We start from the raw sequence: 27,642 nt of genomic DNA, 5'->3' as shown, positions 1-27,642 counted from the left end.
CATTTGATATACTTATCATTCGATGTACACCGAGTTTTACGAACTCAGAATGATAACATACATCATTCAACGACATTACAGAGACATTACATACTCAGAATGATATTATACTTTACAGGATCATTACATTTCACTTAGAACAACTGTTACGTTATTCAACATACAGGCAAGTGACTATGCTGATAAAACATCTGAGGTAAGAGTTCCTCCCGTTCCCCCATCCCAAATATTATTTATAAATATATTAACAAAACTTAACCCAACAATTACTAGAGAACTCACAAAATGACTAAAAGTCCAAAATTTAAGTTAGGGTTGGATCTGATTACAGCATGGTTTCACAATGTAACACATATGACTGACAGCAAATAGGTTACTTGCAACTCAATCGTGAGAATTGACATTTTAGTATATTTATTGCTACAACATTTGATGATTGACAAAATGATAACATAATCATCATTTAACAAATACCCATATTTACATAGCTCTGCAATAATAATTACAAAGCAACATGATAAACATAAATATCCAATAAAACAAATTCTACTCACGCCATGAAATCAGACCAGCAACCTTGCAAATACAGCCAACCTCATCAGACAACTTTCATGACTGCACTCACCAACCCTTGCACTCTGCCTAATATAATCAAAACTCACACCTCGCATGCTTTTCTTGCCACACTAGCCTCTTCATACCACCTTGCATGCTTTCTACCTATTCCCACCACACTGTAACACACGTCATACAGTTAAACTAAATTACCATTTGATCTCGACAAAGTAAGTGACCCCCCTGCATGTCATGTATAAAATCACCCCACCCCACCCCCAACAACCATATTTTTTTAAGCCATAAATTATGAACGGTACCTAAAAGGTATGCACCGTCCATTGTGATCACCATTCGCGGTGATTTGGTTTATGACGGTCGCTCACCTGTTCATGAAGACCTGGTGTCATCATCGTTTCATAGACAGATAATAAATGTTGGTTATATAACTGGCTTAGTCTGGGTTGGTTATCATACCTTGGGTTTGCCCCTACTTGATGACAGACCACGTATTAGGATGGCTTCAGGAAAACAGTGTTACCGGGTACAATTCGATCAGAGGTGAGTGTGATGTTTATTCAGTAGTGTATGAGATTCAGTACTTTCTCATAATACCACATACATCACTTTGACCATGTAATTGTATTTTGTATGTAAAATACCATGCCAATAATCAAGACCCTATACCTTTTCATTCGTAAACACTGAGTGTGGAAAGTTCGATCCATCGACTGCTAACACATCACTGAATTCACTGAATATTCAATACGTTCGATATCAGAAACATCCTCACTATCTACTACTCTGTCATGAACACTTTAACATCCGTCATAAACATGAACAGGCCCTCTCGTGTCAATACCACCACCGATCGACTGTTTGTCTCTATCGGTCAGTCTCTCTCTGGGGGCAGGTTCATGAGAATCTCCATCTAAAAGATCTTATAGCTATTAGGTCTAGTTCGTGTTTCCCTTCAGTACTCTTCATTCCTTCTGGCTTCCACTTGTGCATTACTAAACCTCGATTCCCTCTTTTCTTGATTTCTTATCTTACCACTATGTTGTTGTCCCTTGTACATATGTAGCTATCTGCTTCTTGGCTTTCGTAACCTAGGGTGAAAGAATAAAAAACATACTCCAACCGGCGTGTTCCTCGTGTCACAGGACTGCCTGGCATTCCTTGTAACCACGCTGTCGCACCAACAGTAATAGTCTGTCATACAGACCCTGAAAAAAACATACCCAATGTAGCCCATGCAAGTCTAGAATGTGAGGCAAGTCTAGATTACCACAGTTTCAGGAATGAAGAAAGTCTTTTTATTGTATTTTATTTTTATTTAAAATTTTTTTTTCTGTAAAATATGTTCATTTCAGAGGCTAGCTGGTTGGGTACAACAGTAAAAGTGCGGTATTTTCTCACAAAACCTGTCATAAGACAGACAACTGCATTGACAACCGTTAGAAGAAAAACATAAACGTATGTGTATGTATGTCTTCGAGATATATCGGTAACTAACAGTGCAGTCAAATGTTTTAAAGTCTACCTTGTTTCACGAAACCAAACAGCAATTCTGAAATACGTTTGTTTTGGCCACAACCATGAGCAAAACTGAATCACGTCTGTTATAGCCACAACCATGAGCAAAACTGAATCTCGTCTGTTATAGCCACAACCATGAGCAAAACTGAATCACGTCTGTTATAGCCACAACCATGAGCAAAACTGAATCACGTCTGTTATAGCCACAACCATGAGCAAAACTGAATCACGTCTGTTATAAATCCACAACCATGAGCAAAACTGAATCACGTCTGTTATAGCCACAACCATGGCAAAACTGAATCACGTCTGTTATAGCCACAACCATGGGCAAAACTGAATCACGTTTGTTATAGCCACAACCATGGGCAAAACTGAATCACGTCTGTTATAGCCACAACCATGAGCAAAACTGAATCACGTCTGTTATAGCCACAACCATGAGCAAAACTGAATCTCGTCTGTTATAGCCACAACCATGAGCAAAACTGAATCACGTCTGTTATAGCCACAACCATGAGCAAAACTGAATCACGTCTGTTATAGCCACAACCATGAGCAAAACTGAATCACGTCTGTTATAGCCACAACCATGGGCAAAACTGAATCACGTTTGTTATAGCCACAACCATGGGCAAAACTGAATCACGTCTGTTATAGCCACAACCATGAGCAAAACTGAATCACGTCTGTTATAGCCACAACCATGAGCAAAACTGAATCACGTCTGTTATAGCCACAACCATGAGCAAAACTGAATCACGTCTGTTATAGCCACAACCATGAGCAAAACTCAATCACGTCTGTTATAGCCACAACCATGGGCAAAACTGAATCACGTCTGTTATAGCCACAACCATGAGCAAAACTGAATCACGTCTGTTATAGCCACAACCATGAGCAAAACTGAATCCCGTCTGTTATAGCCACAACCATGAGCAAAACTGAATCACGTCTGTTATAGCCACAACCATGAGCAAAACTGAATCACGTCTATTATAGCCACAACCATGGGCAAAACTGAATCACGTCTGTTATAGCCACAACCATGAGCAAAACTGAATCACGTCTGTTATAGCCACAACCATGAGCAAAACTGAATCACGTCTGTTATAGCCACAACCATGAGCAAAACTGAATCTCGTCTGTTATAGCCACAACCATGGGCAAAACTGAATCACGTCTGTTATAGCCACAACCATGGGCAATCATACTGCAATCAAACAAAGCGACTGTTCAAGTTCTTCCTCTGTCATGTCCTCCGTAACCATAGCAGGTTAATCTGTCTATGGATGGTTATTAAAAACGTGTTGCAACACTGCGTTTACATCATTGATATGTTTCAATGGGTACTATATATATTATGATGGTTAAACCCTGCTACTACAGAAAGATGAAGTTTATCAAGAAAATCCGCCTGAATATTAAAGAATGAAATGTATTTTACACTACTTCTTGTTCATTAATTCGTATATATATAATATGATATAGTGGGGAAATGATCGGCCAGATATATATTTGGGTGGGGTTTTGTCCGGGTTGGGGAAATGGTAAGTGGGGAATAGACTTGGTGGGGAAATGACCGTAAACTACATAGCACTCATTCTTTGGTATTCTATAATGAAGAATGAAGTTCTTTTAAAGAAAATGTGTTCTAAAATTCGGTGTGCAGTTAAAGTTTCAGTTTCAGAGTTCTTTGATTCATTAAGTGGTGTTCGTCAAGGGTGTATTATTAATACATTGTTATTTTCCATGTTTATGTTAGAACTTCAGAGCATGATAGAATCTTCTACTCCAAGAGGTGTATCAGTCGGCCAAGAATTTATAGAAATAATGTTATTATTACATGCGGATGATTTGTGTTTAGTCGATGATAGTGTCATTGGTTTGCAGCGGAAGATAGATATTCTTGATAGTTTCTGCAAAAAGTGGGGTCTTCAGGTTAATTTAGATAAAAAGAAGTCATGGTCTTTAGAAATGGTGGTATATTAAGACATTATGCAAAATGGTTCTTTAGCGGCCCTCAGCTAAAGGTTACTACTTAAAATTATTTGGGTATTTTGTTCTCAAATAGATTGTCTTGGTCAAAGTGTGTAGATACGTTAGCTATTAAAAGGTAATAAGGGTCTAATTTTCATCAAAAGGGTATGTATTAAGTTCCCGCGATTGCCAGCTAATATTTCATTCAATTGTTTGACATTAAAACTAAACCTGTGTTATTGTATGGAGCCGAGCTCAGGGGATTTCAGAGATATCCAGTGCTAGAATCATTTTATACTAATTTCTGTAAGGTTGTGCTAGTGGTTAGCAAATATGCTTCTAATAATGCTGTTTTGGCGGAGTGTGGTAGATATCAATTGTATGTAGATTATCATGTTAAATGTGTTACGTTTTGGTGCCATTATTTAAGGATGGATAATAGTAGGTAACCCCGGCAGAGTTATCTTTTAATGAAACAACACGATGAATCTGGCAGAACAACATGCACAAGTGGTGTAAGGCAATTACTCTTCATTTTCGGATTTGGTGATGCATGGCTGTTTCAGGATATTGGTTATGTGGATATGTTTATAATGTTATTTTAGTAACGATACATGAATAGAATATGCAGGAAATGTTTGACAACAGAAGTACATCTGATAGGTTAAAATATTATCTCCATTTATAATCGTGTATTGATACGGAAAATTATATCATGAATATTAGAAACTGGGAGTTTAGGAGATATTTATGTTAGCTTAGATTAGACGAGTTACCTATTCAAACAACTATTGGGGGTAGGCCAAGTACCAGAACACTGACTCTTGTCTCCAGCAGCTGAAGCTCCGACTGGCTAATGGTGACCTCCCCCTCATGCAATTTACTGATGCGGTATCTCATTTAATAAAGTTAAGTGTAAAGTAAAGTGTCCATGATTAGTCCGGTGCAGATCCAGTATTTTTGTTATCATGTCAATTTTGTACATTAAGGGAATTGATACTGTTTAAATATTCTAATTCCATTAGTGCTTTGCTGTTCACAAATGACAAATGCTAATTTCGCTCAAATTTGTACATGGGGTGTATTGATAATTGTAATTTTATAATTCCTTTTACAGTTTAGTGTTTTACTGTTCAAAACTGACTAAATGCTGAATTCGCTTTTTTGTCGCTCCCGTTTTCTGTATAACCCACGTGACTAACAACATTTTAATCCCATTGTAACCAGTCAGTGGTGCGTGGAGTCTGTCGGCTCCTCCCTTGCCATGTTGTTTTGACACGCCTTAGAAGGCCGACGTTTCGGTATGACATAACATTATTTTGTCCCACGGTCACACAGTACAAGGTCAGCCACCGGTGAAAATGAGGTGAGCCAGGTGTTTAATTAGATCAACAAACTGGCCGACTTTCGGACTATTTACCCCCCTTTACAAGAGGGATGATAAGAAATAAAGTGTCCTTATATGCCACCCTTGCTTACGTATGTTTTAATGTTTTCGTAGTAGCTTACTTTCTATATGCGGAAAGGTATTTGTTGTTTGCGATGGGATAAAAGAAATGACATTACCCTACAACATAAAGTTATGCTGTTGAATAAACAGTTCCATATCGACCAGTGGACAAGGAAGGGTGAGGGAACATAAAACTAACACAGACGGGACATCATACGACTAATATTTTGCAAACAAGTGGTTGTATGGCGAGAACACTCTACTTATGACCAGCAATTCCATAAACACATGCTCGGTCATCGTCCTATCGCATAGTGCCAATCACTGCCTTGTCTGGTCCAGACTAGATTTGTTTACAGACAACATCGTACAGCTGTAATACTGCTGAAACAAATATATACTCATGACAGTCACAATTGTACAATTGACTCTGCTATAAGTATAGATGTCTTCTGGATGTGGAACGGCTTTTTGCTTCTATTCACCGGAACGTGTACCTCGCGTACGACCATATCACGCATCAGTCGACTGTCGATACAGCTGATAAGATATTGATATTTGCTTTCCAAGAATTAAAAGTTAGATATAGTTCTAATCTTACTAACTGTGAGCAAAAGCAAAGTGAAAGTAAGCCACTGTTTGCTTACAGTTCTCAGAAAGGGCGGAGCTGAATTGTTACGTGTTCAGTTGAAGCTGAAAAACTGACCGGGAACCAGTCCGTAAGGAATGCATAGGAAATACTGTATGGTCATGTATTTACTGGGGTATCTGTTTTGCAATTCATGTTTGGAAATATCTGACAATCCGGTCAGGGCATGCATGAACGAGGTACTTGTGCATACGAAAATGTACAGATGAGCATGTTTCAAAGGTATAGATTTGTATGAAATATATGCCCAAAGTTAGGAAATATCTGGGAACATACGTAAATCCGGTCATAGCACGTATTTCCTGCTGTATTTACGTATATTTCAGTGGTGTACTATCCGGCTTTTGGTCCTGTGATGTGTGTGTGCTTGCGTGCGTCCGTTCGTGTGTGTATCTTTAAGCTGAATACAATTGTCTATGTTTAGGTTTCCTAACAAATGGACACCGCAAGGAAGTTACTATGGAAAAAAATCCTTTGAAACAAAATATTTATGTCAAGTCAAGTTTAGCTCAAAACATTTTTAATTAAAACAGCTGATGAATGAGTGGATAAACAGAATCTTAACCTCACTTGGACAGATTGCTGTGATCAAATCGTTAGTTATTCCTAAACTTAATTATCTTTTTTTAACTCTACCTAATCCTCCTGGTGTTTTTCTTAAGGAACCTCACAAAATGTTATTTTATTGTGTATGGAGTCAAAAACCTGACAGAATAAAGAGAGAAACAATCTGTAGACCAGTTAAGGAGGGTGGATTTGCCAGCTCTGCCCCTCTACTCGCGAACTCCCTCCCTATCATCATTAAATCAGCAGTTGACTTTAATTCCTTCAAACGACTTCTCAAGACTCATCTGTTATCACTGCATTATGACTAGCTACAAGTCCCTCATTGTATATATGTATATTATCCACCCACTTTGTTAGCGCTTTGAGCATGGGCCTTGTGCATGGAAAAGGCGCATTATAAGTTCACATTTATTATTATGTTTTACAGATTAAAGATAGTATGCAGCAGAGAGGGCTCGGGTGATCCTGGCACAGTCAGGCTGGTAAGGCTCATCATCAGCTCAGGGCCCTTGTCCATTCTACACGCAGCCCAGACAGCGAATGGGACTTCTCCCAGGAAACGCTGCCTAGTCGAACCCACCAAGAACTTTCCGGAGAATATGAAGGCCCCCAAACACTGCAGCCTTCTGCATTACCTAGACTGTCAGAAGGGCTGTACTCCCGGTGGAGATCCCGGGCACTCTCCTGATCTGCGCCAAGAGATCAGGAGGTACCAAGCCAAAGGCACCGAGAACAATGGGGAGCCTGGCGACAGTGTACTTGGGATGCCAGCGAGACATTTCAAAGTCGAGGTCCGCATATTTATTATGCTTTTCCTGAATCTTGCCAATCACATTGCTGTCAAAAGGGACAGAAAATTCAATGATATAAATAAATTCATTGGCTTTATCAAAAAGGACAAGATCAGGTTTGTTGGCTGGAATTCTTCTGAGGATGTATATGGGCCTATTCCACAGACGTTTGAACGCATCATTTTCCATGACGCCCTCGACATGTTCAGGGTCGTACCATGGATGGACCTCGGAGTCCAAGCCGAAGACATGGCGGAGACGGTAGTAAAAGCAACGAGCCATGCCATCAGGTCGTTTAAGATATGCTGTTTGTGCCAAGGAAGGGCATCCACTGACAAGGTGTTGGACAGTCTCACTGAATTCATTGCAAAGTCGACATTTCATATTGATATTTTCTTTAAGAATCGCATTTTGGCGATTGCGAGTAGGAAGTGACTGGTCCTGAGCAGCAAAAAGGAAGCCCTCAGTTTCACATTTAAGACCAGCCGACTTCATGCAGGCGAAGGAGTCGGTGGGATTGCTATTCTGTTCAACACACTGCATGTACACACGATGCAATGGCTTCTCAGAAAGCTTCTCCACAAAAGACCGACTCTGGGCAGACTTGGTGAAGGACTTCACCTGGTTTACTCCCATCACTGTACCGTCCAGCAGTACATCGCCATCAACAAAATCAACCTCAAATCTCAGATTCTGTCCAACAACCTTGACACGCTAAAAATAGCTGTGGAATTCCTTGCTTTCATCATGAGTCTTCACATGCACCACTAGAGGATCATCCGATAAATAAATATGTGCAAAAGTACACAATAGAATTCTATCATGAAGAGCCTCCACATTAATCAAACCCGGACCTCCAGAATTGATTGGCATGTATAAATGGTTAAGAGAGGAACGAGGGTGGTGGGCTCTGTTATCAGACATGATCCTTCTGGTCAGACGGTCAAGACTCTAGATGTCTTGTTTTGTCCAATCAACTACTCCAAAGGAATAGGAAAGGACTGGCACAGCAAAATTATTGGTGGCTTTGACCTTGTTTCGAGCATTTAGCTCTGAGCTCCAGATTTTCTTTAAACGAGATTTGTACTCGGCCCGAAGTTTGTCTTGAATCTGGGCATTCTGGAGCTTGTCTCGAACTTGCATTCCAAGATAGGTGTAGGCCTGATCTTCCACAAGATGCTCAATAACTCCTCCCCCTTGTAACTTGACCGATCCATCATTAGTTACCTTGCCACGTTTCAAATGAAGAGTATTACATTTGTCGAGTCCAAATGTCATGCCAATATCATTAGAAAAGGACTCGACAAGGAGAACCTGCTCTTTCACATTGGAATCTCCTTTGGCAAGGAGCTCGATGTCATCCATGTAAAGGAGATGAGTAAGAGGTGTTGGGTATCTGTGCTGAGGAGGTCCGGGATGGTAACCCTCCTCTTTATTGAGCAGAAAGCTCAAAGGATTTAAAGACAGACGAAAAAGCAAAGGACTAAAGGAATCCCCCTGAAATATTCCCCTTCTGATTGGAATAGATTCCGAAGTCTGCACCTGCCCTTGCGAGTACATCTCAAGTTGAGTCGACCAGCAACTCATTAAAGACTTGAGTAAATCAAGTAGTCGCTCAGGGAGGTCAATACAATGAAGAGACTTCAGAATCCATTCGTGAGGGACAGAGTCGTATGATTTTTTGTAGTCAATCCAGCACATGGAGAGGTTGCGGTGATATGTTTTAACCTCTTCCAAAATCATTTTCTGTACAAGAAGTTGATCCTTGCACCCCCAACATCCCTTTCTTGCTCCCTTCTGCTCTCTGTAAATTATATCATTGGAAGAGCAGTAAGATGACACGAGGTTTGTCAAACACCCTGTGAATATTTTGTATTGTGTATTCAAACGTGATAGGGTGGAAGTTTTTGGGATCAGTCAAGTCTCCTTTCTTGGGGAGAAGTATTGTGCGACCTTTGCAGAACCATGGAGGAACATCACCTGTGTCCACGAGAGTATTGAAACAGTGTAGTAATGGTGTTTGGACACAGGGGAACAGTTTCCAATACCGGTTTCGAATGCCATCAGGCCCTGGAGCTGTATTAGATTTGGACTTTTTGATGACACTTTTCAGGCAATATGGTGAGATGTAACAGACAAACGACCTATTTACTTTCTCATGCATTGCATGGTCATAATCACGGACCCATGGTGCCTCCAGGTTACAGTCGCCGGGTATAGACCACAACTGTTTCCAGAACCTTTCATTGGCATCCATGGAAGGTCGTTTATCATGCTCACCATCACTGCTTGTTTTCAGTTGCCTGTAGAAGTGTTTTTCATTATTTCTAAAAAGTTTATTTTGTTTGATGAATTTATTTTTATTTTCCCATTTTTTCTTTCTTTCAGTCCAAACTTTTATTTTGGCCTTAAGGGAATCGACAATTTGGAGAAGTACCTTTTCTTTTGTTGTCTTGTATTGTAATTTTAATTTTCTCCAAATTGTCTTTTGCCGTTTTGACATTGGACTCCCTGGTGATCTTAGTTTCAGGCACAGCTCTATCCAGGAAATGTATTTTCTAGTTTCCGTTAGTTTTACTTGAAACCGGTTTTTCTTTGGTGTATTGTTCTTAGTGTTTGATATTTTTTCCTTGGAAACTGTGAATTTCCTCCAAGGTTCGAGCGGCAGAATAGACACAACAATTAACTTCATGTAATGAACAGTCCGCAGAAAGTTTCATAGAAATAATGTCATTTAATAAATTAATTTTATGTTTGGGAAAAGATACATTTGTTTGTTGAATTGGCCTCCGTTTTTCTAAAGGTATGTCACATATTTCAGCATTAATAGACTGAAACAAAATATACACAGGATTTTCGGAAAGATCTGCAACTGAGGAAAAGGAAGAGTGAGCATCCGAAATTTCGGGGCCAATTGGCTCTATGCCGGAAGAGTTTCCATCAGCAAGAGGAAAGAGGTTGACACGGACGTCCATTAGAAGTTTTAGGTCTGCTGCCACTTGAGCAAAGGTTCCTGACGGGCACCAGTTGTGGGTTGAACTGGCTCACGGGGCATGATATTTTTAAGCCGCCGGAATTGATCTCGGAGATTTTGCTCCATCAGGTAAGCATACATGGGCATGGCATTGTCCCAATGCAGCTTCAGCGACTTGCCATTGAATACGTGGATTTTCAGGCCATCCTGTCGCTCTCGCACACTCAAGTAGTGTGGTTTTAAGGTGGTTTGACCAAGATATTCTTGGTCGGGTTGTGTGCCTTCCCCCTTGGGCAAGTCTCATCTCCAGTGTGGTTGGTGTCACTACCGGAGGAAGGCTGACTGGGCTGCGGAGTTAAAAGATGGTTTGCTCCTTGTTTGTCGGTAACCCAGTGAAAAACCAGCTTCGGGGGGTCAGCCCTAACTGGGTGATGTACGTTTAGTTCAGGGAATATAATTCCCTTACCTAGGCCCACCACGGAGAGGCGTACATCATCAGGCCCTTATTATTAATATTATTATTATTATTTTACAGATTAAAGATAGTATGCAGCAGAGAGGGTTCGGTTGATCCTGGCACAGTCAGGCTGGTAAGGCTCATCATCAGCTCAGGGCCCTTGCCCCCCTCTACACGCAGCCCAGACAGCGAATGGGACTTCTCCCAGGAAACGCTGCCTAGTCGAACCCACCAAGAACTTTCCGGAGAATATGAAGGCTCCCAAACACTGCAGCCTTCTGCATTACCCAGAGTGTCAGAAGGCCTGTACTCCCGCTGGAGAACCCGGGCACTCTCCTGATCTGCGCCAAGAGATCAGGAGGTACCAAGCCAAGGGCACCGAGAACAATGGGGAGCCTGGCGACAGTGTACTTGGAATGCCAGCGAGACATTTCAAAGGCGAGGTCCGCATATTTATCATGCTTTACTTAATCTTGCCAATCACATTGCTGTCAAAAGGGACAGAAAATTCAATGATATAAATAAATTCATTGGCTTTATCAAAAGGACAACATCAGGTTTGTTGGCTGGAATTCTTCTGAGGATGTATATGGGCCTATTCCACAGACGTTTGAACGCATCATTTTCCATGACGCCCTCGACATGTTCAGGGTCGTACCATGGATGGACCTCGGAGTCCAAGCCACAGGCATGTCGGAGACGGTAGTAAAAGCAACGAGCAATGCCATTATGTCGTTTAAGATATGCTGTTTGTGCCAAGGAAGGGCATCCACTGACAAGGTGTTGGACAGTCTCACTGAATTCATTGCAAAGTCGACATTTCATATTGATATTTTCTTTAAGAATCACATTAAGGCGATTGCGAGTAGGAAGTGACTGGTCCTGAGCAGCAAAAAGGAAGCCCTCAGTCTCACATTTAAGACCAGCCGACTTCATGCAGGCGAAGCTTAAGGAGTCGGTGGGATTGCTATTCTGTTCAACACACTGCATGTACACACGATGCAATGGCTTCTCAGAAAGCTTCTCCACAAAAGACCGACTCTGGGCAGACTTGGTGAAGGACTTCACCTATTATTATTATTATTATTATGGGGTATGATTAATATATTTGAATATGTCAAAGATTTGAAGGTGACTTGGATGAGAAAACTAGTTACTAAAGATCCCAAGTGGAAATATATTTTAAATGCTAGTTATTGTAAATGTAGTGAATTTAATAAGCATGGCAAAGAATTGTTGAAAAAATACTGTCAGAAATCTGAAAAATACCTTCTGGATTGATTGTTTCATTGCTTTTTAAGATTTTTCAAAATTAAACCTGATAATCTTGAAGATTTCTTGTCTGATGATATAGTTTATAATAGCAATATTGTTATTGATAAGAAAACTATTTTTATGAAGGGTGGTTTCAAAGGGGTATCTCTCAGATTTGTGATCATGTTGATGAAAACGGCAGTTATCTGTCTCTAGTTGATTTTAATGAAAGGTATCAACTGAATGTATCTTTTTTAGAATACTATGGTGTCATTAGCTGTATAAGAAAATATTTTGCTGGCTTGTCAATTGTGAAAGAAAACACTGGACAATGTGCAGGAAATACACCAATTACGCGTTTGTTACTTTCAATTGATAAGACTCAGAAGCCTATTACTATGTCCGCTGTTCTTCAAATATGACACCAAGAGTCACAGTTAAAGTGACAAGAGGATTTTCAGTGTGGTCTTGACTAGAACTGTATTTTCCTAAAGTCGTTTAAATCAACACAAGACACAAACTGAGATGGTTCCTGTACAGGATACTCAATAGAATTTTAACTACCAATAAGTTTCTTAAAAAAAAAAGATTCTGACTTATGTTCATTCTGTAATGAAGAAAAGGAATCTATTTGTCACTAGTTATGGGAATGTGAATTTGTGCAAACCTTTTGGTCAATTTTTTGTCATGGTGAACAGAAGGTTGTGACCACATCCATAATCTCAACATCACTATAAAACTGATAATTTTTGGCTGTAAGAAAGATGTTTTTACTTGCTCTGTTTTTGACTTGTTCATATTATTGGGAAAATATTACTTGTACAAATGCAAACTCATTTTAGTAGGGACATTAAGTAGGACAAACTCATCTGGGGTTTGATCTTGTGACCTTGAAGCATGTACAATGTGAATGACCCCTCCTCCCCCCCCCTAAATTTTTGTACAAAGTATGTCAAAAACCAGACTGGCCATGGCGACGACGAGCGTCCACAGGTTTTGACCAACCATGTGACTGTTTTCGATAAGAAGCCTAAAAACCTGGAAACAATGCTACCCAAGATGCTGCTTTGCCGGCCAGTTTCACCAAGGCTTACCCGAGTGATTTGAGTTTTTTTTTTATCCAGTCTCTGGCATTGCTACCGCCACTTTTTTGGTGGGGCTGTTGATGGCGTGCCACCGCCTCCGCCGCCCATCAGCGCTAAGACCAGGGTCGATATAATAAAGCCCAGAGCCATCAGAAAGCTGCCGATGGTAACCCCTTGTTCCCGGAATAACGTTTTAAGCCTTTCGGCCAATGTTGTGTCCTCGTGCAGGTCTCAGTCGATGGTATCGCGAATGCGCGTGATCTGGGATCCAAGAACTTCTCAGAAGGAGGACGCAGTTTCCAATCGGGTCTGTCTCTCGTCACTCAAGTTGCGCAATCGATCCTCGATCTGTCGTCGGCTGGACTCATCCTCCGCTTGGCGGAGTTTCGTTTTTTCACATGTGATGTACTCGTCAAGTGCGTCCAGTTTGGGCATGTTGTCCATGAGAGTGATCCGTGAATGGTTTGCATGGCTTTGTCTAGCCCTCGCAGTTCCCGAATGGTAATTTCAAAACCGGGTAAGGGTTTGTTCCGGTAGGTGGCCAATATATTTTCGATGTCTTTTGACGCTTCTTGAGCGCGTTGTGGCACGTCTCTCAAATCGTCTCAACCGACTTTACTTGCCAAAACATCGAGCTCAGTGTTTGCCTCTCGTAAAGCCTTGTCAAACTTCCCACTCATATTTTGTCAATAGCCGACTATATTTAATCGGTCGCGGATAAAGTGATTGCCATGGCGACTGGCCATCGTGGACAAGGCGAGAGGTTTTCTTGTACGGGAATGCATGATATCGACGTCTGGAGCATCTTTCAGCAGCAGTACCCTTAATGATCGATTTCGAACCTGTCATAATCGCTATAAACAGGAGCAATATTTTCTTTTTGCCTTATGGTATCGTAATAATCATTTACGGTCGTTTTTAACAGGCTATCGCCTTAGTCATTGTCAACCTCATCAACATCATCGAGCAATGAGGTTCTCTCACGCCCTAAATCGTCCATGGGAATATCTTCACCACCTTCGGGCATTATTTTTTATTTATTAAAGATATATTATTATACTTTTATAATATATATAATGTTGCATTATGGATGAAAGCTATATCCGTGACCATTACCAACAATCCAAGCACGATCGACGAGAACCAAACCCTGCTGGTGCGCTTTCCTAATATGGGTGAGAACGACATTATCGTTCTGGTGACGGCTCGCCCGCTTTCCAGATCAGTTTGGAATTCAGTGAAGCTAAACGAGAATTCGTGGAGAACATGGTTTGCGCCATCGTGAAAAAAACGACCATTAAAATCAGTCGCAACGAAATCCTCAGCATCGACGACAGCGATGTGTTTTTCAGTTACATGGACATCTGGAGAACCGTGAGCGAACAGGAAAATATGGAGTACCAGGGAGTTTGTCCTGCCGAGTTTTATAATAATAATAATTTGTCCATTTGTTGTGTGCTAAATCCACACCGACAGCATGCTCATAGCGCAGACAAGATAGAATTTAGGAGTCACTTGTAAAACAAAGAGAAAAGGTATGTCTTTAGGTTTGCTTTGAAACATGTGACTTTTGGGCTTGTTCTAAGGTGAGCTATAAACAGGAGCGATATTTTCTTTTTGCCTTATGGTATTGTATCGAGTGTCCATCGACTCATAGGGTATGCTTTTGAACAAGCCGATCTCACCGCGATGGCAAGAAAGCATAAGGCCAATATTTCGTTGGAGTTCAACAAGGTGACGAATCCGGAATTGGCTCGACAGATTCACAGCCAGTGTTCGGGAAAGCTGACCATCCTGTACGATCGGGTGCTGTGCCATCGGAAATTGTCGCGGACAAGAGCATTACACTGTGGCATATCAATCTGAACATGCCAGCTCAGTCATTGAAAGCCATTTTGATCCTACCGGTTGAAGAATTTTCGCCTTTTGCAAGAGTCAGCGAAAAATACTGGAACCCCGAGATCACGAAAGTGGAAGTGACTGTCGAGGGCGTGCCCAACCAGCTCTTTAGCCAAGGCATGCGAGCCTACCACCAGTGGGACGAGATCGAAAATTTACCAGCGTTCAAGTGTCCACCGGAAATCAACTCGATCTTGAAGGAACTCGGTCTCGCCTATGTGTCGCTAGGACAATACCCGACGACCAAGTACGTGCTGTGGTTGGACATGCAATCCATAGACGATGATCGACTTCACGTCAGCGGGCGCCACACTGATAACGGCAGCGAGGGGGTCACCATCCAAATCACCAAAAAAGCTCAAACCGTGGGTAAATGAAATTTATATTTGTACGATATAATGGATGCTGAGCTTAATATAGACAATGGAACATTCGTGCAAGCCATCTATTAAGAATTTTTCCATCAAAAATATTTGATATTCAAATGCCTCGCGCTGTGACTCAGTGCTCAAAGACTTGAGGGAGCAGACGCGATGGGTCACACTGTTTCACTGCAAGGACAGGGATTCGTTTGAGGAATGCTTGCAAGAATACAACGTCATCCCCACTAGACAAGAACGCAACCGCGTGAAAAAACCGCTCGCCGAAAATCAAAACACGCCAAACTCCTCATGAAAACGGACCAACACGTAGCGTATAAAATCATCTAGCTTAAGCAAATTTATAGCAAAACTTAAGCAAATTTATAGCAAAACTTTAGCAAATTTAAGCATAGCGTAAGCAAAATTTTCCCATGTTCGAAATTTTCATGGCGTCTTGACTTTCCTATCGCTGTGTTTCGCGTGTGTGTGATATTATTTGATTAGATAAAAATTGTTTGCAATATTATAAGATGGAATGCAACGAAATGCTCGAGCAAATGATGGATAACAAAAATGACACCAAGAGGGAGAGACTGGTGGCGCTGGCTGTCGGCGGCAAAGCCAAACACTACTTCGGTGGGAACCTCGCTCCCTGCCAAATTAAAAATGACCGTCGATGAAATGGACAAGCTGTCCGAGAGATACGAAGCCAGACTCGGCGCCGAAATGACAAAAACCATAGGATCGGCCATGACGCAAATCTACGTCGGCATCGCGTCGTACTTCCTTCCCATTCCATCTGAACGTCGTCTGTACATGTGCGAGGACCTCGAGAAAGATCCTTTCATTGACCACGCGTTGAGCTTCGTCAGCTGAGATATGTTGAACCGGTACGGTATGCTGCTGGCTCCTCTGACCGCGGCTATTATCACAATATAAACAATAACATAAGCATCGATGATGGAGGAGGAACCTGTTCTGGAACAACCTTAGGAGGAACCTGTTCTGGAAGTGAATCAGGAAGTGATTAAGACCGTCGCCCGAAAAAAGAATCCCCCAAAAGTAGCTGCCGGTCGCAAAGGTTGGTTGGCTAAAAAAATACATAGTCCTGAAAACATATTAAAATATAAATATTGCAATACATATAACAAAAATGGCCGAGATCCTGATGATGCTCGGTGGGGCAATCATCAACGCCCTAGCATTTTTGGGGAGCAATTATCTCTTCTCCCAATTATGAATGTTGAATGCGGCATTAAACGCAGCCAAAATCGAAGCGGAAATGGCACGCGCAAACCGAGTACGCCAAAAAACGCATACTCAATGAAACGCTGATCATAATCAAAATATCAGACCAACTCTGTGATTTGTTTGCAGAATTTATGTCCTAAATTTAAAAAAGTTGTTTAACAAACTATCATTAAAATATTGACACAGTTCACTATTTGTTACGAGGGAGGAGTGCAGAGAAAGGGACAGCCGGGTGTGCGAGAAAGGATGGAGACGGCACAGCACAGGTTAATGAAGCAATAACTTTGTCGGCACTTATGCACGTGCTTCTCTAACACCTGGCTGTCCCTTTAGCCCAGTTTCTCCCACACATTAAGGGCGTGGTCGCAATCTTTCTTATACCATTGGCATGAATCAGATTTTCTACATAAATTACGGCCTTTACTAACATTTCTTCGGCCAAATACCTGCGTAGCAGCTTGTAAAAAGACCTGACCGAGCTTGTCAGTGACATCTAGAACGATACACGAAGGGTCACGGCTTCACGGGCTCTCGGTATGAGGTATCGATGCAATTTACAAAGCCACGTGACTTAACTGGATCAAATCTCTTTGGCTAATCTGACAGTACATTTTCGACATTTTCTATATAATCATCAACAATTTTTACAATGGCATTTCCAAACATGATGCACAAAGGTTTATGAACGTCACTGTAGCAAACTGAGTAATCAATCACCTGAAAATCTTTAATTACAATTGATGAATCATGTGATGCCAGCACATAGTCTACAACACTCCTGTCTCAGCATGTAAGTTCACAACGCCACTGTCCTTGCCCACACGGCCATTTACAACAAACATGGAGGATGATTTACACAAATCTAATAACATGTTCCAAAATGTATTTGGGGGTAACGTGTCCTTCGAAGACCTGGTCTCTTTGAAAAACATACTAATGTTCATATCGTTGAAATATGATCTAGTGTTTATATACTCCATGTCTTGGTCGGTGAATCCAGAATGTCGGCCGAGAGCGTGGTTTATTTCACACAGATCAGTTACTGTCCATATACGGGCATTAAAATCACATTGAATTTGTACAACAATGCTGTAACGACGGTGATGCTCGCCGCCGCTATGGCGTAGAGGGTTTATGCCCGACTATGTATTTTTTAGACAACCAACCTTTGCGACCGGCGGCTACTTTTGGAAGATTCTTTTTTTGGGTGACGGTCTTAATCACTTCCTGATTCACTTCCAGAACAGGTTCCTCCTCCATCGTCGATGCTTATATTATTGTTTATATTGTGATAATAGCCGCGGTCAGAGGAGCCAGCAGCATACCGTACCGGTGGAACATGTCGCAGCTGACGGAGCTCAACGCGTGGTCAATGAACGGATCTTTCTCGAAGTCCCTGCACATGTACAGACGACGTTACGGTGGAATGGGCAGGAAGTACGACGCGATGCCGACTTAGATTTGCGTCATGGCCGATCCTATGGTTTTGTCATTTCGGCGCCGAGTCTGGCTTCGTATCTCTCGGACAGCTTGTCCATTTCTTCGACGGTCATTTTTTTAATTTGGCAGGGAGCGAGGGAAGATTCGACATTTCGACGCCCAATAGCGTCCATCAAGCCGACCTCCTGTTTCTCCCGCACGACAGGGTGAGACGCAAAACGTACAAGTACTCTCTGACCGTCGTGGATGTCGCCAATCGCTACAAGGAAGCCGAGCCCTTGACGACCAAAGATTCGAACTAAGTGGTCAAGGCGCTGGAACGCATCTACCGTGGAACCACCTCTTAGCCGATGGTTTGTTCGGGCACCAGTACGCCCAAGAAATAGTGACGCCCGAAAAACGATCGACAGAATGGGTCTCACGTTTACCATCAACAATGAAGTCCGACATCCAGTCTTGGTCCACTTTTAACCATTCGGGGGCCAGCGGATAACTGTTGTGGGCAGCGCGGAGTTCCGCGGGATAGTCCAAGTCCACTTCGAATACGTAGCCAATCTCGAAGTTTTCGGGGATGGTCATAATGTTCTTCGGGTTAAAATGGGTGTTATCCAGCCACTCAAACCCCCCGGTGGACAGATGCTGGCTCATCGCCAAGCCGTACAGGTTGTTCGCGTCGAGATAGAGGAGATGATTGGCGGGTTTACTCGAATCATAGCCTTTGACATATTTGTTGTTGGCTTTGGCGTAGCACTTGGAGACCATCGTGACCACGCCACACATCCCTTTCTCGATAAACCTATGCATGTCGTAATCCGTTAACAATTCCAATTTGACTCCGGTTTTCTCTACTTATACCTTTGAACGAATTTCCATAATCGGAAATATAATGCTGCTATTAAATCTTGAGGAGAACAAAGCCTGGAAGCAATATTTTGGTTGTTAGCTAAAGCAAGAAATCTACAATGTCTTTTTAAAGCATTCGACCATATGGTTGTACCAATATTGTTTATTAAGAAGGTGCTTCATCTATGTAAAAGTACCCCGTCTTATATGTTATACGGCGTGACAGGACGCCCGCCTTCAAGTATTATTGTCAAACAATGAGTATTATCCTATTGGTGTAAAATTTTAGGTAATGAAAACCAAAATAAACTTACACTTAAAGTGTACACTAAATTATTAACAGTTGACAATTGTACTGAATACCAGCCAGCCTGGCTACATTGTGTTAAATCTGTTTTAGACGATTGTGGTTAATCATATATCTGGTATAATCAGAATTGTGTTAATAGGAACTGGCTCCTCTGTAAAGTTGAACAAATTCTAACAGATCAGTTTATAACACAATGGCAATATGAAAAATATTTATCGTATAAAGGTAAAAGATATGACTGTATAAAACCATTTTTTGGTGCTAAAGACTACATTTTATTACCAGATAGAATTTTACAACCGCTTTTGAATACCAGGCTACCTGTCGAAGTAGGACGCTGGCATCACGTGCCATTTAAGGATCAAAAGTGTCTGATGTGTAACTCGGGTGAAGTGGGTGAAGAGTACCACTATATTATTTAGTCTAATTCTTTGTTAGCAGATAGAAATAAGTTATTACCAAAGTATTGTTGTACAAGACCCAATTACTTTAAACTGCATAGTCTTTTTATGGAAGGAAATTACACACGTGTTGATAACTTAAGCAAATACATTACATGTATTTATGTAACCCTTTCAAAACTTCAATGATATTACTTTATGTATCACTGCATATCTGTACTATGTACATTACATGTACTTATGTCAACCTATCAAAACCTCAACGATATTGCCTCGTATCAATATCAATATTACATTATGAATCACTGCATATCTGTACTATGTACATTACATGTACTTATGTCAACCTATCAAAACCTCAACGATATTGCCTCATATCTATCAATATTACATTATGAATCCTCAATCGATATTGTACTTATGTCAACCTCGTATCAATATCAATATTACATTATGAATCACTGCATATCTGTACTATGTACATTACATGTACTTATGTCAACCTATCAAAACCTCAACGATATTGCCTCGTATCAATATCAATATTACATTATGAATCACTGCATATCTGTGCTATGTACATTACATGTACTTATGTCAACCTATCAAAACCTCAACGATATTGCCTCGTATCAATATCAATATTACATGATGAATCACTGCATATCTGTACTATGTACATTACATGTACTTATGTCAACCTATCAAAACCTCAACGATATTGCCTCGTATCAATATCAATATTACATGATGAATCACTGCATATCTGTGCTATGTACATTACATGTACTTATGTCAACCTATCAAAACCTCAACGATATTGCCTCGTATCAATATCAATATTACATGATGAATCACTGCATATCTGTGCTATGTACATTACATGTACTTATGTCAACCTATCAAAACCTCAACGATATTGCCTCGTATCAATATCAATATTACATTATGAATCACTGCATATCTGTACTATGTACATTACCTGTCCTTATGTCAACCTATCAAAACCTCAACGATATTGCCTCGTATCAATATCAATATTACATTATGAATCACTGCATATCTGTGCTATGTACATTACATGTACTTATGTCAACCTATCAAAACCTCAACGATATTGCCTCGTATCAATATCAATATTACATTATGTATCACTGCATATCTGTGCTATGTACCACTGTGAGTGGTTTTAGTGAATAAATGAACTGGACTGAAGATTTGTAATGATAATGTAGTTGAAGATGTTATACACTTTTTGTTTGTCTGCCCAATGTATAATTTGATAATGAGTACATATATACCATCTTGATTTTCCGATAACCCTACTTCTTATTCTTATAAGTTACTAGTATGCAGTAAAGATCATGAAATTATTCTAAATGTAGCAAAATATGTTAAATACTGTTTGTCTCTCCGCAAAGTACAATCATTGTCACTTTCACTATATCATATATTAATGTTCAAAGATGTACATGGGCCGTTGGCCTAAAAACGAATATACATTTAACTAGAACAGTTAATGGCCTTACTTTTCTTATTACACTTTTGAGGGGTTAGAGCAAGCTTTGTGTATATTCGACGTATAAGTATAGTGTCAGGTACACGACACTCGGCAGTTTGACTTAGTGGAGACAACATCCGTGATCTGTACCACAAATAACACTTGTACTTCAGTGACAGCGAGAGTGATGACGGTGAAGATGTCAGGATGGAGAATAAGAAGAGGGAGGACTACATTGAGTGGGAGACGTACTTCATGGCCATAGCACTGGTCTGTGCAAAGAGAAGCAAAGACCCCAAAACACAGGTGAACAATGTTGAGAAGACAGAGACAGAGTGTAGGAGAGAGAGATGGAGAGTGGAGGAGACAGCTGCACTTATAAAAGAGCCAAATGTTTTAGTATATACATTTTTCACATCGATGTATCCATCCACGCATGCACCCATCTACCTACCGACCGACCGACCGACAGACAGACAGACAGACAGACATATTGTGCAAAATTTAACCAGCAAGTTTTCAAAGACATTATTATTAGTCACCACAGCTGTAGTTCCTGTTACAGGTTGGAGCGTGTATTGTGAACAAAGATAAACGGCTCGTTGGCACTGGTTACAACGGAATGCCCGATCGCTGCAGTGACGACATGTTACCGTGGGGCAAGGGAGAAGGTTTACACCGGGATAAACATCTTTATGGTATGATATAAACATAAGCAGCAAAATAAACATCTTTATGGTATGATATTAACATTAACAGCAGAATAAACAGTTTTATGGTTTGATATAAACATAAGCAGCGAAATAAAAATATTTATGGTATGATATTAGCATAAACATCAGAATAAACACTTTTATGGTATGATATTAACATAAACAGCGGAATAAACATCTTTATGGTATGATATCAACATTAACAGAAGAATGAACTTCTTTATGGTATGATATTAACATTGACAGCAGAATAAACAGTTTTATGGTTTGATATAAACATAAGCAGCGAAATAAAAATCTGTATGGTATGATATTAGCATAAACAGCAGAATAAACAGTTTTATGGTATGATATTAACATAAACAGCGGAATAAACATCTTTATGGTATGATATTAACATAAGGAGCGGAATAAACATCTTTATGGTATGATATTAACATTAACAGCGGAATAAACATCTTTAATGGTATGATATTAACATAAACATTAACATTAACAGCAGAATAAACATCTTTATGGTATGCGGGTAATAATAAACATCTTTATGGCTTGATATTTACATTAACAGCGGAATAAACATTTTTAAGGTATGATATTAACATAATGAGCGGAATAAACATCTTTTATGGTATGATATTAGAATACACATTAATGATATTAACATTAACAGCGAATAAACATCTTTATGGTATGATATTAACATTAACAGCAGAATAAACTTCTTTATGGGAAGATATTAGCATTAACACCCGAATAAACATTTTTATGGTATGATATTAATATTGACAGCAGAATTAACATTTTTATGGTATGATATTAACATAAACATCTGAATAAACATCTTTATGGTATGACATTAACATTACCAGCTGAATAATCATTTTCATTGTAAGATATTAGCATTAACAGCAGAATAAAAAATTTCATGGTATGATATTAGCATAAACAGCGGAATAAACATCTTTATGACATGATATTAAGATTATCAGATGAATAATCATTTTTATGGTAAGATATTAGCATAAACAGCAGAATAAACATCTTTTATGGTATGATATTAACATAAACAGCGGAATAAACATCTTTATGGTATGATATCAACATTAACAGAAGAATAAACATCTTTATGGTATGATATTAACATAAGGAGCGGAATAAACATCTTTATGGTATGATATTAACATTAATTGCGGAATAAACATTTTTATGGTATGGTATGAATAAACATTATGGTATGATAAACATATGCAGCGGAATAAACATCTTTATGGCATGATATTAACATTAATTGCGAAATATACATATGGTAATCTATTAACTTATGGTATGATATTAACATAACATCAATAAACATCTTTATGGCATGGTATTATAAACATCTTTATGGTATGATATTAACATTAACAGCGGAATAAACATCTTTATGGTAAGATATTTACATAAACATCTGAATAAACATCTTTATGGTATGATATTAACATTAACAGCGGAATAAACATCTTTATGGTATGATATTAACATTAACATCAGAATAAACATCTTTATGGTATGATATTAACATAAACATCTAAACATCTTTATGGTATGATATTAACATTAACAGCGGAATAAACATCTTTATGGTATGATATTAACATAAACAGCTGAATAAACATCTTTATGGTATGATATTAACATTAACAGCAGCATAATAAATAAACATCTTAAACATGGTATGATATTAACATAAACAGCAGAATAAACATCTTTATGGTATGATATTAACATTAACAGCGGAATAAACATCATCTTTATGGTATGATATTAACATAAATGGCATTAACATTAATTGCGGAATAAACATCTTTATGGTATGATATTAAAACATCTGAATAAACATGGCGGATTAACATAAACATCTAAACATCTTTATGATATGATATTAACATTAACATCGGAATAAAACATCTTAATGGTATGATATTAACATAAACATCTTTATGAATATTAACATAAACATCTTTATGGTATGATATTAACATTAACAGCGGAATAAACATCTTTATGGTATGATATTAACATAAACAGCGGAAATAAACATCTTTATGATATGGCAACATTAACAGAATATTTACATAAACAGCTATGAATATATTAACATCTTAAACATCTTTATGGTATGGAATATATTATGGCACATTTAATAAACAGCTGAATAAACATCTTTATTCTTATTAGCATAAACAAGTGTGTTACGATTCTGATTAACCTGTGCTCTGATTGAAGCATTAAGTTTAACATTATATAGTCTTATATTACAAAGGTTGCCACAACCTGTAATATAGGGGCATCTCAGAGGGGAATCTCTGGAAAATATCAATCAAAACTTTTCTCATATACTTCATGACAAGGATATATTTACCAATTGAGTCTACATGAACGTAGCGAGTGACAATATTTTGTGGCAACAGTTTTACTCGCTCTGGATCACTCAAACCATGGAATAAAATCATAAGCAGTGAGCCACACTATCAGGGCGTATGGCGAGCCGCTTTCACATTTATTAACAAATACTGATTTCTTAAATCGTTGTCAAGATATCTTGAATGAAAATAGAGACATCTTAAATATAATTGAAGATATCTTGAAATGAATCTCAAATAGAGACATTTATCGAGACAATAAAAGTCATAACATCGCTAAATGGATTAAATTAATATCTTGAAAAGAATTGTTGATATCTTAAATTTAATTAATGATATCAGAGTAGGATTTAGAGGATAGGTACAGATTCAGTTCCGGATAACAGTAATTTCTTAATACATGTGACAACGGGCTGAAATACTGCCGTGTTGACAATCACATGTCACCTGATCTCATAACATGGAGGTAGTGATGAGATACCGGATTAAGTGGATTCCTGTAACAGGTAACACTTCTTTTCATGTCCTACGTCCAGTCTGCCATGCTGAGATGAACGCCATACTGAACAGGTTCTCTGCTGACTTGAAAGGCTGCACGATTTACGTGACCTTGTTCCCCTGCAACAACTGCACCCAGATGATCATCCAGTCAGGAATCCGAGAAGTGGTCTTTTTGTCAGATGAGAAAAAGAACAAGGTCGAAGTGAAAGCTTCAAAGAAACTTCTCAAAATGGCTAAAGTAGACTACAGGTGAGTGGCTCGCTCCTTGTTCTTCCAAACATGTATTCTGTGGAGGCGAATACAATCGCTCTTGCGTAAAGAAACGCAATCCTGACAGACGAAAGGTCGCGTATGAATCTTTGAATATCATGACAGCAATCAGCTTCCACCTTTCATGAATACATTTGTGTTTCAGACCATATTGTGGAAGCTTGGACACAATCGCGATAAAGTTTCACGCAGATGCGGACGTCGATCAGTTGGCCTCCAGGAGTTGAAAAAAAAGAGAAGAGTTGAAGGATCAGGATGTATTTTCTTGTAGTCACATAATGCCATCAAACGGGGGAATATTACTCATAACTAGTGATTTCCAGAAATTAAGTCGTATTTAAGAATATAATTTGCTGTTCAAATTCATAATAAACGTGGACTTGCATGTGAACCTCTATCTTAATCATCTTTTTCATAATTACCAGTTCATCGTTTAAATGAACTGCTTGCGGTAGGCTCTAACCTGCTGTCGTATAAGGCACGGGGTGGGAGTGAATAAATAATTTGGGTTTAATGCCACTTTCAACACAATATCGTATATACCACGGTCACGGGGAGATGCAGTTACATTTCTTTACTTACATTATCAAGGCAAGACCTGACATGTTTGTAAAATTGAGATATCACGTATGGTAACCGTAATAATCAAATGCAAAGACTGTTCAATTGTTCAAATGCAAAATCAATGGAGATAGCTACCATATACGGCCATTATGTCAGAGCACAAGAGGACTTATGGCATTCATGCTTCCTGCATGATTCCCAGTAGGAATATTTCACTATTGTACAGAACGGATCTGTGTCATATCGCGCAGAGAACAAGATATTTATGATTATTAAAAGGACTGCAAAACAATAACATCATTTGGTGTCAACTTCACACTAATTTAATATGTCGATGCAAAATAATACCAAGTCTTTCTTATCCTCGGAGACAAATGCTTTTGGTTTAAAGGCAAAATAACTGTGAATATAACGCATGGACCACTGAAGGGTGACTGATAACACCAGGTGTTAGCGGAAAGGTGACTCAATTCCTGACCCACTGGTAAAGCTGCAGCTGGAACTTGCGGGATGCTACTCGACATGGAGGGAACTACTTCTGGAAAATTGTTGTTATCCGACTTAGTCCTCAGGATAGTTTATAGTCAAGACAACGCTCGATATTGACTTGAGATAAACAATTCACCTGTTCAGACATGTACTAATACAATTTGTATATCAGAGAGTGATCTTTTTATACACTTGACAATTGTTTTGAAAAAACCCCTTCGCATACAACTATTTTACCAATTGTGCATAATGTGTTTTAGAAAGTTCATCCTTTTCAGGTTCTGCTGAAATCATCCCACTCGTCAAACAGTCACGTGGAGAGGCCTGTACAACCCCAATATGTAAAATCATCTTTTACATATTGCGTATATATTTACGTTTTGCGTTAAGTTGTTACATATTGCGTTAGTTTTTACATATTGTCTTGATTTTACTTATTGGGGTTGTACAAGGCTTCTGTGTCACTCTGAATCTTTAATGCATTGATCTAAATATGAAACAGGTACAGCCGGTTGTATTGTGAAACGGCCATGTAGCGGTAATATTGCTGAGTGCGGTGTAAACCTAATGTCACTCACTCACTCTGTTGTCAGCACACTTGCTGTTTATTCCCAATTACTACTATGACCCTTTTCTTGTAACATCAATATAAATCTCATGTTTTATTGTGTGTCAGCAGGAATGCCTTCACCATTTCTGAGAACTGTAAGAAACAGAGGCCTAGTTTCATTCTACTTTAGCATACATTTCTTAGAAAGACTGGGGCTGTATCTTACTGCCAACAATAAACATGATCTAACGTGCCCTAGGTTTTTTTTAGTTTTCCTTTCAGTTCTTGGAAAAGCGAGATCAATATCTCATCAACCGCAACGACTGGTCATACACGAGTTGCACAAAAGTTCTCTCGAGGCATTTTTCATGCACAAGAAATGACCTGGTCATAAGCAGAGAGTATTCTCGACATGCAACCACTTGTTAGCAAAATATTAGTTGTGTAGGATGCTACTCCACGTGGAGAGAACTACTTCTGGAAAAATGTTGGGATCCCTCTTTGTCCTCAGGATATTTTATAGTCTCTCTGAATCTTGATGCATTTTCACCAAGACAACGCACAATATCGACTTGAGATTCACCAGTACAGACAGGTTGATGTCCCCACTGTGTTCCTCCCTTCCTTGTCCACTGGTCGACATGAAACCGTATTCAATAGTATAACGTCATGTGTTAGGGTCAAGTCAAGAGAATACAATTTCCTGAAGATCTTGGAGTTGATCAATACATCGATTTGAAATAAAATATTCAGTGGGAACTACTTTCGATCTTCATTTTTCTTTGATCGTTGTAACAAATGACTTTAAGAGAAAACCTTTTGAATTTGGTATTGCTGATTTAGTT

The 27,642-nt window shown here is 39.3% G+C and overlaps 1 protein-coding gene and 1 long non-coding RNA gene across 3 annotated transcripts; one reads left to right on the top strand and one right to left on the bottom strand.

The window, feature by feature from the left end:
- The first annotated feature begins 1,043 nt into the window (after positions 1-1,043).
- Positions 1,044-27,051, top strand: LOC124284234 (deoxycytidylate deaminase-like). 2 transcript variants are annotated; one of them, XM_046720301.1, is made up of 5 exons: positions 1,044-1,116; positions 21,482-21,614; positions 21,874-22,006; positions 24,960-25,173; positions 25,340-27,051. In XM_046720301.1, exons 1-5 carry the CDS (start codon positions 1,073-1,075, stop codon positions 25,419-25,421), a joined length of 606 nt encoding a protein of 201 aa, XP_046576257.1. In that variant the 5' UTR covers positions 1,044-1,072; the 3' UTR covers positions 25,422-27,051. The 2 variants fall into 2 exon arrangements, with proteins under 2 accessions (XP_046576257.1, XP_046576258.1); XM_046720302.1 differs by lacking the exon at positions 1,044-1,116 and adding an exon at positions 11,061-11,095.
- Positions 6,591-27,075, bottom strand: LOC124284238. The gene is made up of 3 exons (XR_006900506.1): positions 26,993-27,075; positions 9,969-9,973; positions 6,591-6,602 (listed from the first exon to the last, which is right to left on the bottom strand). It is a non-coding gene; the product is annotated as an uncharacterized LOC124284238 (long non-coding RNA).
- Between the last annotated feature and the right edge of the window lie 567 nt (positions 27,076-27,642).

This window comes from Haliotis rubra, unplaced genomic scaffold (genome assembly GCF_003918875.1).
Source record: "Haliotis rubra isolate DU_JTF1 unplaced genomic scaffold, ASM391887v1 Scf331, whole genome shotgun sequence".
NCBI classification, from domain to species: domain Eukaryota; kingdom Metazoa; phylum Mollusca; class Gastropoda; order Lepetellida; family Haliotidae; genus Haliotis; species Haliotis rubra.
The sequence above is the reverse complement of the archived record's forward strand: the minus strand, read 5'-3'. Positions and strand labels throughout refer to the sequence as shown.

Coding starts and splice junctions, on each gene's coding strand:
- LOC124284234 (XM_046720301.1), top strand. CDS start 1,073: ATGGCTTCAGGAAAACAGTGTTACCGGGTACAATTCGATCAGAG. Junction 1,117..21,481: donor CGGGTACAATTCGATCAGAG/GTGAGTGTGATG, acceptor CTTGTACTTCAG/TGACAGCGAGAGTGATGACG. Junction 25,174..25,339: donor ATGGCTAAAGTAGACTACAG/GTGAGTGGCTCG, acceptor TTTGTGTTTCAG/ACCATATTGTGGAAGCTTGG.